This window comes from Orcinus orca, chromosome 16, assembly GCF_937001465.1.
Source record: "Orcinus orca chromosome 16, mOrcOrc1.1, whole genome shotgun sequence".
Lineage (NCBI taxonomy): Eukaryota > Metazoa > Chordata > Mammalia > Artiodactyla > Delphinidae > Orcinus > Orcinus orca.
This window is the reverse complement of record NC_064574.1, coordinates 17,960,041-17,975,452: the sequence shown is the minus strand read 5'-3', so window position 1 is coordinate 17,975,452 and position 15,412 is coordinate 17,960,041. Positions and strand designations below refer to the sequence as shown.

At 45.8% G+C, this 15,412-nt stretch overlaps 1 protein-coding gene across 12 annotated transcripts in view; it reads right to left on the bottom strand.

The window, feature by feature from the left end:
• Positions 1 to 15,412, bottom strand: part of PTPRT (protein tyrosine phosphatase receptor type T) — a 1,087,126-nt gene that overhangs the window by 683,746 nt on the left and 387,968 nt on the right. For all 12 annotated transcript variants that reach the window (XM_049698694.1, XM_049698695.1, XM_012534093.3 and 9 more), the window contains exon 4: positions 3,562 to 3,643. In XM_049698694.1, coding sequence (XP_049554651.1) covers positions 3,562 to 3,643 — 82 coding nt within the window. The remainder of the gene's footprint in view (positions 1 to 3,561; positions 3,644 to 15,412) is intronic.

Here is a 15,412-nt window from a genome sequence, read left to right as displayed (position 1 = left end):
AGACCCAATGCAGGAAAAAATAAAATTAATTAATTTAAAAAAATCTAACCACTCACAATCTAAAATATGACACAAATGAACTTATCTACAAAACAGAAAGAGACTCACAGACATAGAGAACAGACTTGTGGTTGCCAAGGGGGAGGGGCATGGGGAGGGATGGATTGGAATCTGGGGTTAGCAGATGCAAATTATTATATACAGAATGTATAAACAACAAGATCCTAGTATATAGCACAGGGAACCATATTCAATATCCAGTGATAAACCGTAATGGAAAAGAATATATATATATTAAAAAAATGAAACAGTTTGCTGCACAGCAGAAATCAACACAACACCGTAAATCAACTATACTTCAATTAAAAAATAATAAATTACACAGTTTGATAAGTTAAAAAAAAAACTAACCACTCACAATGATGTCCAGGGCCCTGCTTCCCTTTCACTCAGAAACACTTTCCCCCATGCTCCCCACGCTCAGGATACTCCGGCAGCATCAAGCGGATCCCACTGGGGGGCCTCTGCACTTGCCCTTTCCTCTGCCTAGAATGCCCCCTCCCCAGCCCTTCACACAGTGAACTCCTTCTACGACTCAGATCTCAGCTCAGACCACATCTTCAAAGATACCTCCCTGAGGGCTTCCCTGGTGGCGCAGTGGGTGAGAGTCCGCCTGCCGATGCAGGGGACACGGGTTCGTGCCCCGGTCCGGGAAGATCCCACGTGCCGCGGAGCGGCTGGGCCCGTGAGCCATGGCCGCTGAGCCTGCGCGTCCGGAGCCTGTGCTCCGCAACGGGAGAGGCCACAACAGTGAGAGGTCCGCGCACCGCCCCCCCCACCAAAAAAAAAAAAAAAAAAGATATCTCCCTGACCACTTTATCCAGGAAGCCCCTCCACATCCGTCCCTCACATTTACTATATTCACAACACATCACTATCTGAAATTATACTAGTGACTTACTTAATATTAGTTACTTACTTAATGTCCTTCCTCCCTCTGTCCTTCTGCTAAGTATACAACATGGGAACAAAGACCTACCTATCTTGGTCACTTAAGTATCCTCTGTGTCCAGCAGAAGTTCCCGACACATCACTGATGCTCAATAATTGACTCGTTGAAAGAAAGAATGAATAAAAACCCTGGCTGGATATGGACTGAGCATGGGGCCTTGGGAAGGGGTCTTTGCTAGGCCCTGGTCAACCCCACATGACTCACGAGCTATGGATAGAACTCAGGGGACTACAGGCACCACCAATATTTGCACAGAGAGTTAAATGGAATTTTCCAATTCCAGCCCCTTCCACAGAGTTGCACGTTTTGATTTCTAGAAGTTTTAAGCTGAAGCCTCCTAAGCATCTGAGTTGAACTCAGATGCAGCACATTACACAAGAACACGGCCAGGGTCACGTCTTCCTAAGTTATGTCCCATGGCCCATTTGCTGGGTACCTTGCTCTCAGCAATTCCATAACCGCATAATGCACACTCCTCAGCAGGAGGAGTATCACGCTCTCAGAAGAATCCAAAATCCAGAAGCAGCTTCAATGGGAGGAGGATTCCAAGAGGAGCCACGGGACTTCAGGCACGGAAAGGCATTCAGATGCCCTCCAGAGAACCCTCGCCCATGGAGATTTCTCTGAGAGAAGGAAGCATGGGGCTGCGATGGCAAACCACGGACAATGGGTAGAGTTAAGGCAGAGTTGAGGCTGAGACAAGAGACAGGTGTCAGCCTGGGTGTCACGGTGGAGGTAAAAATTCCCAGTAGAGGACAGGATTCTGGGATCCCAGGAGAGAGAACCAGGCCAGACTCTTTTAGGAAGAAAGCCCTAGTGCAAGCGTCCGGCACAGGGTAAGCAGCACGCATGCAGCTGGATGCGGCTCTGAGGATGCAATGTGTGCAGGACTTGGGGATTGCTGAAATCCTGTTTCAGAGAGACTGCCTCAAGACTGATGGCTGTGCGAGGCTGAGTGTGTGAGGTTAAGTGGATCACAAGTAGACCAGACATCTCCCGACATGGTCTGAGGTCAACAATCATTCTCCAAGGGGCAGCAGATGCTGATTCCCAGGAGTCAAGGGAGGGGAAGACTTAATCCTGGTAAGAGGGACTCATGTGTATACCCAGTACATAAACCCTGCAGAGCTGGGGGATTTCTGGGCCCCTCTTCACATAAAGTCTGTTTCAGCAGAGACATTTGCTGGGCATAACTGAACGGACAGATCCATCTGAGAAAATCCCAAAGACTCAGGAAGTAACCCAGAGGGTAGGAACCTTAGGCCAGAGTAATGGAGAATCTAATAGGATCTCAGCATTTCTGAGATGCTGGTTGATTCCTGGGGAGGAGGTTTCCCTTACACCGACACCAAACACAGTTATCCAAAATACCGTCTTTCCAAAACCCCTTGGAACTCCTCCCAAATTCCTCCAGAGAAGGTGCTCTGAGACAATGGGTCAAACAATGTCACTGTAGTGCCAGGGGAGGGAAGTGATGTTTGGGGCTCTGATGAATTCACTGTAGCAGAAGTTGAAAGAATCATTCCAGTTAAAGCAACACAGATGGGGCAGAAATGAGAAGAGCCTCAAAATGGGAGGCATGAAAGGCATAAAAGCACAGGACATATTATATCTCTTATGGGAGGCATGAAAGGCATAAAAGCACAGGACATATTACATCTCTTATGGGAGCAGCAAACTGCACCAGAGCCCATAGCATGACTCATGCCTATAATGAAGAAATGGAGACAACCCTGCTACGAGTTAGTTACCCAATGGAGCCAAGAAACTAATAGGAGCTTCCGATCTGCAGACACTAACAAACTAATGGGGCTGGCGACTTAACCAGCCCTCCTATGGGGCTGCCATAATCCCCAGGCATATCCCCCACCAAATGTCTCTGGATATGACGCCATCTCAACTACCTGCACCCAGGACTTGTCCCCTCTGAGATTTAGCGAGCCTGGGAAGCACATCTCCTTGCTCAGACACATTCAAATATCTTAGACTAAATACACAAAGAGAGAAAACTTCCAGGGGAAATTGGCTGGGCTTGGAGGAGTGGAATGCCTTTGAGAACTCTCGACACTGTACCCTAAGTACTAACCACTGTGAGAAATCTCTCCCTATGCCTACACGGAGTTGATGAGGGTATTTAAAATTACTTTTAAAGAATTAATAGCTTCGGGGTACTTTTCCCTGTGAGTGAACAGTGTGCTAATTTGCTCAATGTTTTGGTGGTGTTCTTTTTCTGAGACAATTGCACAGGATTCTATCCAAAGCCCTCTAATTCTTCCACTTCAGTGGTCTGAATCCCGCTAACAAACAATCAGGACTTTAGACTCCCTTAATAGACAGATTCAAACAAAGATGTTTTGCCGCTCTCTGCAAAGTCCTGGAGGTGCTGCCTACAGGCAGCAAAATTATGGATTTATTCAGGACTGATTGCATTGAGTATGTAAGAGAGTGAGAGATGTTTGTGAGCTGAATGAATAGGGGGGGACTGCAGCCTCCAAGCTACCCAGTCTGGCATGGAGCCAGGCTGTGTTAGGATGAGGGGAGAGACTTACTGCATGGATGGGCAAGGACCCGGACCTCGTCCACAGCGATGTAGCCAGGATGACCCTTCAGAGAGACGGATTCAAATATCACCTGCAACACACAAGGCAGGAGTCAATTTCGCAGAAGTGGTTGTAGGAATTCATCACAGCTGCCCAGCCCCCAAACAATTTATGTTTCAGCTTCCCACTAGAACTACCAAAAGACGTCTTATATTAGGCTAGGATGCTACCCCGGCAATTGACGTGGATTTTCAAAATAAGGTAAAAAGACCACATTCCGGTGACTAGCAAAAGAATAACCAGCCACATGGAACATTTCTAACGGTTTTCACAACTAACACTGGGATGCGGGGAAAACAACCCAAATGTGGCCTGGAAACCCCGATCTGCACCTTTTTCATTGTTGTTTCAGGGGAAGCACAAAGAACGACTTCTGAATATCTCAACTTTCTTACGAAGGATGGGCGAGAAGCCACCATAAGCCAAGGAGGGTTTACCTTAATTTGATTCCACATCTCCAAGGAATACAGTCCATCTGAATTACCTGATAACACCTCTTGAAAATAAGCCCCAGGCACCACTGTTGGTATCCGGGAATCCAAGGGCAACAAGTTCTTTGAATCCTCCATTCTGACTCCCACTCAAACTGCTGATTTCAGTAAACAGCTTTCCTTGTCACCCACCATCCACCTTCACAAAGGAGATGTGACTATCTGTGTGGACAGCATGACCAATGCCCTTGACCTCCCTAATTCCAATGGCCTCGTCTTCCAATCAGCTTCAGCCACATGCTCACACTTGTCCTTCTCCACTCCACAAACTGGAATGTTCAGTGTATTTTGGCACAGACCGCTACCACGCACTCCCCTCCCAACTCACCCCTCTTAAACCTGCTTCTGCAGTGCATATGGCACCTGGGATCTCAACTTTTCTAGAGACTGTATGCTGCATGGACCTCCCTGTATTCTCAACGAACCCAGGGTTCCCCCACTCTGTTGACTCATCACCCATACCACTCTCACCAAAAGCCCCAGTTCCTCATTTCAGTGTCGGCAAGTCTATTGCAAAAGTGCCTTCTCCACTCCTATACCCCACACAAATGTTCCCCTTTCAACATCACCTACCCAATCCCTGCAAGATACCCACATCACATCTTTAAGAGGCAAGAGGACTACGGAGGGGCTGACTTCTAACTTCCTACCCATCAACCTAATCTTCATGGGTCACACACCAACCACTGCCCGCTCTCTGCAAGGCACACCCCAGCGCCCTTGACCTCTACCTTTGCTGCATTTTCCAGCTTCTTGGTTCTCTCTCTCTCTAACTTATATCTCCGAATCCTCCCTTTTATTCCTGACTCTGACAAACATAAACGCTTGGATTTTCTCTTACTCTTTACAAGCTACCCTCTGGCAGCAGTTGTATTTATAGTCCAATTGTGTTTCAGTCACACTTAAAATTCTCAATAGTTTTAATTACACTCACTCTACACTCCCCCACTTCCCAGTGCAAAACTTCAACCCCTGTCACCTGGACTTTGTCCTCAGCAGTGCCCCCAACACTGATTGCATGGCAGACACCAGTAATCTTACTAGGGCTCTTACTGCTTAAATCCAATACACATATTTCAATCTTTATCTTCCTTTAAGAAGGAAAACAGTATAGGGCTTGGGATCTGGGTCAGAATGCCTGGGCTCTAGTCCTGGTTGTTCCACCTTGTATGTGTACACCTTGAGCAAGTTACCTTACTGCTCTGTGCCTCGGTTTCCTCATCTGTAATTATAGTGCCTACCTCACTGGGTAATGATTCAGGTGAAAGGAGTTAATACACCACTTAGAACTATATGTGGCACATGGTAGGTTCTCAGCAAATGATTGCTATACTTATTCTTCATACTTGACCATTTTCCTACAATTACTGATGTTCATAGCTTCTCCCTCTCTGGGTCTCTCTTCTATTTAGGGTCAGGCGACACTTTACTCTCATGGTTCTTCTCATCAATCTGTGTCTATTCTACCACTGGTTTCTTTGTAAGCACTTCTCCTATATCCACTCTTCAAATGTGGGCTGCTTCTATTCATTTTTGTAAACTGAAAACACTCTTCCTTCAATGGCTATCAATCCACTGATAATTCCCAAGCCCAGATCTCCATTCTAGACCTTTCACCTGAACGTGGGTCCCACTTATCCAGCTCACAGATCTGTATTTCCACCTAGGTATCACATAGATCCTCCAACACAATCTGTATACAACAGAGTTGAGCTGTCTCCCTCACTGCCCAATGGGCCGTCCTTCCTGAACTATGGACCTCAGTGGGTTGCCCCATCCAGTCATTGAAAACTGAGATGCAGACATCTGCCTGGGCTTCTCCGTCTGCCCCACTCCTCACATCCTTTTTTTTTTTTTCTTTTGACTCTGTCTTAGTATTTCTCCTATCTGTCCATGTCTTTCCATCTCTGCTGTTAAGTTGAACCATATGAAGCAACCATCCTGTAGATCGAAACCAGCTGGGTATTAATGCCATTGCTCTGGTTCAAATCTTCATCACTTTTCACCTCTATCATCTCAACAGCCAACCAAATAAACCCTCTCTCTCCTGTCTTTTACTCCTCAGTCCAAGCTGTGGATGGAATGTAAGGTGGGTGATAAGATCAACAGAAAAACCCCCATGTGGAATCTTTTTGTGGTCCGTGTGGTCACTTCAGGTTAGTGGATTCAGAGGCCAGGGGTGTCAGTGAGGTCCAGAGCTCTACAGCTGTAACAAGTGAGCAGGGAAATGGTGGAAAGGGTGGTGATGGCTGTGAAGAGGCAGCCTCCTTGGGCGGTAAGATCTATCACTAAGGCAACACACTGCTGCCTGGGAATTATGTACAGTGACTTGGGGCTGACAGTCACATCAAACATAGAGCAGCTGGCACCAGCATGACAATCACTCCAGAAGAGGGGTTTACTAAGATAGCAGGGTCCTTACGAGAGATTGAACAAACAAAATTGTGCAGAGGGTAGGGGGAAAGTTTGTAGAAATAAAAGTGTGATAGCTGCCTCATCCTGCAGAAGGAAGTCAACAGAAGACCTTCCGATAAAGAATTACGTATCTAATTATATTTTTAATAATTCAAAGGAATCCAAAAGCAAAGTCCATAGGAAAAAATAAAAGGAAAACACACCAAACACAGAAAAACATTTAAAAGAAATAGCATAAAAGCATTCAAATTGCGTAGTAAAAATGATAAAAGAAAAAATTTCTATTGTGACAATAAATATAAATAGGTTAAAATGGTGAAAAGCTCTCTGACTGTCTAAATAAACCATGCCTAATCGTATGCTATAAGATAAACACCTAATATAGAATGACTCAGTAACCTTAAAAATAACAAGTTGAACAAAGACATAATAGGAAAATGCAAATAAACAGAAAATAGTTGTTGTAAACAGAATGCAAAAGCATCAAAGTAGAATTTAAACCAAAAAGAAATACAAAAATCATTAAGTGGACTAAAATGGTCATTAAAAAAAAAATGCGTGAGTCAATAGATTTAAAAGGAGAAAATGATGGGAAAAAAACCCAGCATCTGAAGATTTTAACACTTGTCTTAGACTCTGACCAAACAGGAAAAAATATCAAGTATGTATCTAATATGAGTAATAATGCATTTACTAAACAAATATAAAGAGAGAATAAAATTTCTGCTCAAATGCTCATGGATTATTTACACAAAGATCATATAATAGACTAATGTATAACTTCAATAAATCCTTCAAAGAGGAAGCCATACAGGTTTGGGTCTATACATTTCCTAACTGAATTCCCTGAAGCAATAAATTAATGACAAAAGCTTAAAAATCAATTTCTTAAAGTTGAAATATTGTATATTTCTTAAATACATAATAACTATAATATCAAAGTATGTTTTATATGTTAACAAAAGTCTGAATAAAACAAAATTAAAAGTCAAATGGCAAGTTGAGAACAATATCTGTAATATCAATATATATGCCAGCTAAAAGGTAAATATCATGTTTTGTGTAAACAATTCTTGAGAATCAACAAAACAAACTCTCCAAAAGAAAAATCAGCAAGTGAGTTCAGCATGTAATTCACAAAAGATGAAGTAGGATTGGCAATGATTTATGAATGTAATCTTTTTAATGACATTAGAGAGATTACAGCAGTTGAATGTTTTCTTCTTTACACTTTTCTAGATTTTCCAAATTTTCTGCAATAAAAATGAGCTCCTTTATATTTACAATAAAAGGTAAGTGCTTTGAGGTGCATGACATTTTCCTATCTCTCTGCATGTTATACTATCCCTGTGTCAGGTATGTACCACAGTACAATTAACTCTACTATAGCACCTATCACAGCAGATTGTAATTGCTTGTCCATGAATTATTTCATTCTCTAAACTCTAAACCTATTGGGAACAGGAAGAGTGTCTCATTCATTCACATTTATAAAGACCCTCTTCTGTACCAAGCATTGAGGCACATGCTGGGGCTATAAAAGTGAACAAGAAGGTTAGGGGCCAAGCCCTGATAAACTTTACATTTTATGAATGGAAATGGAAATTAAAAAGAAAAATATGGAAAATTAAATTGATTTTGTGATTGGTATTATGAAGGAAATAAACAAAATGTTGTGATTAACTAAGCGGCAGAGGGTCTACTTTACTTAGAGTGGTCAGCAGAGAACTCTAAGGAGGTAATTATTACGAGTAGACCGGAAGGATGAAATTGGCAAGTCCAGGAAGTGGTGGTAGGACACGCAAAGGCTATGAGGCAGGAGAGAACTCAGGGATGATCTGGGAACATGAGAATGAGACCCTGGTGTGGCTGGGATATAGTGAATAAGCTAGAGAAGCACAAGGCACGGCTGCGATGTTAGCTGAGGGTCAGATGACATGAGTCCTACACGACCTAGTGTAGAGCTTGAATTTTCTGCTGTTAGTGAACCATTTAAAGCAGGAAAGTGACATGATCTAATTTACATTCTGAAAAGATCATTCTGGCTGTTCTGTGGAAATTGACTTGGGGGTAGGGGGCATTTGAGCAAAAATGAAACAAACAGACCTAACAGTTGGCTATAGTAGTGACCCAATCAAACGATGAGTATGGCTTGGACAATGGTGTTGGCCATGAAGAATAAAGATGTTGATGGTTTGAGAGATATTTTCAAGGTAGAGATGAAAATAATTGCTGTTAGATTAAGAGGGGAAGAGTGAAGAAAAGAAAAAATGTAATGAGGACTCTTCAATTTAAGGCTTGAGCTTCTAGGCTGATTCTGGTGTCACTTATTGACACGAGGAAGATGAACGTGTGTGTCTGGGCACACAGGCAGGGCTACATCACGATTTCTTTTGGTCACGTTAAGTTTGAGATGCCAATTAAACATCTTAATGGATATACTGAGTAGGAAGCTGGCATTATATTCTGAAGCTCATGGACGATCTGGGACCAGAGCTACAAATATGATAGCTTTGGCATCTAATGTCATTTAAAGCTATAGAACTAGATGAGGTCACCTTGGAAGACAGAGTGGACAGTTCAGAGAAAGGACTAGGGCCTAAGGCCAAGCGCAGAAAGCCCAACAGTGGATTTCTTAGGATGGTAGAGATTGGAACATGCTTTTAGGTAGAGAGGAATGTGTCAGGGAAATAGCATAAAATACAAGGGAATGAGGGACTGATGAAATAAGATTCTAGAAGGGACAGAAGTCAATTGGGGTCAGGATACTGGTGGAGGTATCAGTATTGAACAGAGGGGCACATCATCAACTAAGACTGAATAATAATAAAAATAGAGAAATAAAACCACAATAATAAAGGTCAACCACATTAACCTTTTATTAGTATGTAGTCTCAATCTAGCCTCTCAACAACCCTAAGAAGTGGGGCAAACTAAGCTACCAAAGCTCAGAAAGGAAGCCAGAGGTGGATCGAGGACTGAGGCCCCGGCCTCCTGGCTCACAGCCATGTCCATCACTGGACTTCAATGAAAAGCAGCCCTACTCTCATTTAACCAAACACTTGGTTAAGCAGAGTTCTGACTTTTTCCCAGTTAATCAAAGTCCAACTCTATTAAACTCTTCTGACACTCTGTTTCTCACGTCATTACTCAGTATCTAACCTAGATCATAATTATTAACAAATATTCCATGAACGAACCCAAGGCTGGTCATGAGAGAATGGATGTATGATAGTGAAACATACATTTGTTCACCGCTCTCTCTCCTTCCTGTTGCAGAAATAAGGATTCTATAATGAGACAGAGAATCTTTCATTTATCAGAATTCCTCTGGGGAATTTTTTTCTGTAACGCACTGGGGTAGGTGAGTCTTGGGTTTCTCAAATATGAGTAATATTCTGTAAGAAACAAGGGGAAGAAGGTACTGTTCTTTTCATGAAATGAATGAATAATTGGAATAATGCTTACAATACATATAGTAACATACTGATGACTGTTACTATTACTGCCCTTTCTCTGGGCAGAGTGATGGGAGATGAGAAGGAAAATTCAAGGGAATGGTGGGAGAGGAAGAAAGTAATGGGCTTCCCAATGAGACTACCCCTTGTGCCCTCACCCCAAGTTTCCACTAAAATTCCTACACTCAACAGACTCTGATGTGAGTGATGACAGGCGGGAACTGGTAGGGGCTGGGCTTTGGGTCCATGGGGAGGTACACGGAAATTAAGAGGCACAGGTGGTTGCAGGTGCCACGGCGGTTGGGGAGGTGGAGGGGAGAGAGCGCAGAAGCATGGGGAAGGAGACGGTGACAACCCCCAGAATCCTTGATGAAGGCTCCGGACTCACAAGACATTAGAATTAGGGTCCACGGTATGTTTACAACAAAAGGCAGGTCCTGGATGCAGCTGAGAATAAAGCACCTCCCAGAACAGATGGGGAATATCCTCCCCATCACTGCCAGACTGCTCAGAGCAGAGTGCTCGCAAAACCTACAGGAGCCAAGAGGGTCCTGTTCTTGGCATGCAACTCCAGAGACAGAGTTGTTTTTTTTTTTTAAAGTCATGCAAACTGCCATGAGATAGAGCCCTCAGTGGCATGAGAGTAGAAGGTCACAAGGCTGGGGGTATCAGGAACAGTGCCAGGGAGTCCACCATTCCTCCCCAGAAAGAAAAGGAAGGAAGGCCCACGATGGACGGGCTTGGATCTTCAAGGGCCCACCTGGACTCACCTGCTGAGGCCTGTCCCCTGAACACTCACAATGGGGCTGACTCCGAGGCCCACATGCCACCTCCTGGGCAAGCTGCTTGCTTCCAGAAACAAGGGCCAACCCTGGGGAGCACAATGCTAGGCACCAGAGAGGGAGATCTCAGATGGTGGCTAGAACGTGCCACCGAAAGATTATGGGATGGTGGGCCTTAGCCACGGAGAAGCAGTGGGTACTGGGGTTAAGTTGGCAGGGTCAGCCTCTAGCAATTACATATAGCCCCCCAAACCCTAAACACCCCCTTATCCATGCTGCATGCTTTATAGTTCTGAACGAGATCCTGGTAATGCCCATTACTGCTGGGGTTCTGAATGGGAATCTGGCAATGCAAATGACTGCTAGGATTCATGGTTCAAGTTTCTGACCACGAGGAGCTTCTGTGTGAAGCCACAGGGCAGGGCTCTACAGAACACTGTTAGAGAAGTCAGGTTTGGCTGCAGCAAGAGGCTGCAAGGGCAGCTCACAGGGAAGCAGCACAACCAGGGACATCCAGGAGAGATGTGAGGGCCCCCCTGGATTCTCACTGCTGATAAAAAAGGAAGAAGCCCACTCAAACAAACGCAACAGCAGAACAGAGCATTGTCTTGTGGGGTTCAGGAAAAGCAGCTGTTACAGCTACAGCTCAGCCCCTGGGGCTAGGTTCCCAGCCGACCAAGTTCTGGGGAATGTGGACCACTGGAGTCCTCTCTTCCCTTCTGGTCAGAAAGCGCCCCAGAAGATATCTGCAGCTTCGGGTGGAGATGCTTATCCCATCAATGTGCTTCTGGTCCTGGTTAGGAAGACCTACCAGCTCCAGTTCCTGGGGACAGACACCACAAAGGGACAGGGTGATGTCAAGACCCTCAGTGATAGAAAGACCTGCCCAGGTGTTCTGAGGTGAAGGAGAATGGTCATCTCCAAGCAAAGCACACTCGTAAGGAAACCAAGGCCCTTGAGGAATGCGAGCCAGGAATGGGAGATGAGCCAGAGGAGTGAGTGAAGAACTGTGAGAAGGAAGGGAGCTCTAGCTGACAGGGAGTAGCGAGGGCGGGGTGGAGGGGGCCAGAAGAAGGCCACCCCGTGATGCTCCACGTCAGGGTATGGAGGCAGGGACACTGGGGTGCCGGGACTGGAGCAGAAGGCCTGGGCTGGGAACCCCAACTTCCCTGCAGGACAGCCTTCAACCCCAAGGTTGCCATGTGTCCCTGCTGTCAACTGCACATCCCCCAACCCCTAGACCTTTAGAGACCTCCTGGTTTGGGGAAGTGGAGCTTGCGTGGAAAGACACCAACCTCTCCCGGCACAGGAGCTGCTGGGCAAAGCCAGGAAGTCACATCCCAAGAGAGGCTCAGAGATGAGTCACCCTCATCCCCTCCACAAAAGGCAGGCTGTGTGCCTGTTTGGGGGAGGGTGTCGATATGTCAGGACACGGTTTAAGGGGCCTGGCATCTTAGGCTCACCACTGAAGTCCTCAAGCAGAGAATTTGTAGAGCAAAAGTTTCCAGGAGCTGCAAACACCTTCTCAAAAGATAAGAGAGAGAAAAATGCTGGCTCACCAGCGCTCCTCTTCGGAAGAGGACCACATATATTTTCATGGTGAGGGTGGGGAAGGGGCTTCTTGGGGTGAAATCAATAGAGACGCTCTTCCCCACACCAGCCCCAGGAGGCCTGCCTAAGACAAGGAGTGCTCGCTGCTTAGCGGGCAGGGGTGGTGGGTGAATGAAAGAGGAGTCGGGGTGGAGTCTGAAGGAGGGAAAGTGGCCCCCCTCCCTGTGGTGCCCCCTCCTGAATTGCGCAAGAATTTACCAAACCCACAGAGCGCCAGGTGCCAGAGGGACTCCTGAGAAAGGGGCGGGGCTTGAGTCCAGTTAAGTCCAAGTCAGGCGAGTCTTAAACTTCAGAGGTCTACAGAGCTGAGTAAAAGGTAATTTCACTGAGGCAGGTGATGGAGAATAGAGAGAACAAGCGGCTGCACGACTAAAGTTCTTTTATTTTTTTAACTATTGGGACAGAAAAGTTTGGAATCATTAAAAAACATGAAATAGAATTAACATCCCCTGGAAAGGGGCAGCCATCTGCAGTGCGGCTTCAGCGGTGCTGGAAGAGCCCTTGCTCTCCTGCGAAGAGGCAGGCGAGGGGTGGACAGTGGGGGGAACATGCTCATCCCAGGCCCTGCTGCCGGCCTGGGGCCAGAGAGCCCACTGATAAGAAAGATGAAATGTCCCTGCTTATTACAGAGCTACAAGTCAATTTTAGGACTGTGAAATATGACTTTAATAAATGAATACATAAGCCATCAGGGTCTGAAGCCCAGCAGTGCTGAGAACCGAAATGGTACTTAGTCCACAGAATCATGCATGCAGAGCCAGAGCTTGGGGTCTGGTGAATTTTAAAATGCATTTGGCAAGTGTCTTTGAATCTCCTGATGGGCCCCTTTTTCTCTCCCCTGATATATGTGTGGGTGGTGCCCCTGCATCTGTGGCAGGTTTGGGAACAGGCCAGTACGTGTGCACTCGTGTGTGCTCCCGTGGGTATGGCCGAGGGACTATCTGTTACTGGCTGTGTGTGTGTCTGAAAGACACACGTGTCTTTTCTAAACCGCTGCTCTCAGTGTATTAGTGGCTTTTTCACCACAAAGCTAAGAGCAGAGAAAATGGAATGGAATGACGCTGCAGTGCCCAACAGACTGGAAATCAGAACATTCTCCCCGATGAGGCTGCTTAGGACAGAGATGGCTCAGAGCTCAACCACAGCAGTATTTCTTTAAAGAAGGCCTCCCTCCTCCATCCTCTTTGTCTGTTCTTCTCTCTTCCTCCTCCCTTCCTTCCAATAACTGCTGAGGCCCACTGCAAGCCTGATATGATGTTATATATATACTATCTCATTTAATCCACATAAGAACCCTTCATTGGACCCACTGACATCTCTATTTTACAAACCAGAGAACTGTGATTCAGAATGATGATGGGACAGACCCAACATCGCACAGCTAGTGAACGGAAGATTCTCAGAAGGGGCATGCTTTTTTCCCTAAAAGCAGGAAACTCAGCTTGGAGCAGAGGACCCTAGGCAGGATTACGGGGACCTCAATTGACCAATAATATCCCCTTCTCTGGAACACAGGACATGTGGCTACCCAATACAGGAGTTACTGTCAGATAAATGAGTGGCAATATGCTTACCACAGAGCTGGGACGTTAAGAGATGCCTAAGAAATGTCCTTTTTTCCCTCTGTACCCCATCAAAGAGCATAGCCAACCATAGGTCTATCCCTCTCTGGGGTCACTTTTCCTGCTCTTTCCACTTGCACCTGTGGCCCCATCCTGTATCCATTTGCATCAGACCCTAGGTAGGGGGTTTTCAGATTAGAACCCTAAGGCCTCCTTGATGGGATCCATGGACTTACGCAGACACCTGAAGTTTATACTCAGTGAAACGGGGGGAGTTTTGGAAGCAGGGCACCAGGATTCTGGTCCCAGCTTTGCCAATGATTTGCTCTGTGCTCTTGGACTTCACTGTCCATCTCTAGACCTCAGCTTTATCACCTACATCAGGGTTCAAACTATGGCCTGGAAGCCAAATCTGGTCCATCACCTGTTTCTGTACAATAAAGTTTTCTTGGAAAACAGCCACGCCCATTCATTTACATATTGTCTATAACTGCTTGCACGGTACATCTGAAAGAACTATACCATGGGTTTTGAACTGCAGGATGCCTACAAATCTCCCAGCCACTCACCTTGCCACCCGGAGGTCCCTGTTCTGCTTCCAACTCCAGAGAAATTTCTCCAAAAGTAGATCTACGTAACTTTCTTACTTAAAACCTTCCATCAGTGGGCATGGGGATTAACTTTAAACAGGCACAGGGGATCTTATGGGGTTGATGAAAATGTTCTAGAGCTGGTTTATGGTGACGGTTGTGCAAGTCAATAGATTTACTAAAAATCACTGGATTGCATACTTAAAATAAGTGGATTCTATGATACGTAAGTTGTACCTTATAGCGTAGTTAAAAAAAAAACTTTCGGGGGCTTCCCTGGTGGCGCAGTGGTTGGGAGTCCCCCTGCCGATGCAGGGGACGCGGGTTCGTGCCCGGTCCAGGAGGATCCCACATGCCACGGAGCAGCTGGTCCCGTGAGCCGTGGCCACTGGGCCTGTGCGTCCGGAGCATGTGCTCCGCAACGGGCGGGGGGTGGGGGGCACAGCAGTGAGAGGCCCGCATAACGCTAAAAAAAAAAAAAAAAAAAAAAACTTTCAACAGCCCCAGGCCACAACATGGAGCTGTGTTCCTCTAAGTGAGCTCTGTGGGCTGGTGACACCCTGCAGAGTGTGTGTCATCAGTCCTCAATGGGATAAGAGGCTCCTCAACGAGATAAGAGGCATTTAGAGAGTAGCCCAGCAATTTGGCATTACTGTGGCACTTTGATTGCAGTTTATAAAAGTACTGGTCCACAAGTTGAGGAGAAGAAACCTGGTCCTCCACCACAGATGGTTTGAGTAGTGCTGCTCTAGCCTAGAGAATAAATTTACTCTCCTTAGCCTGGCATTCAAAGACCCCATGACCTACCCATCCCTGCAGGCTTAGCTCCCAGTAGATCTCCTTTTCGACCTATAAACAACCTAGTTTCCAAACTCCGCCAAAATCTCCTCC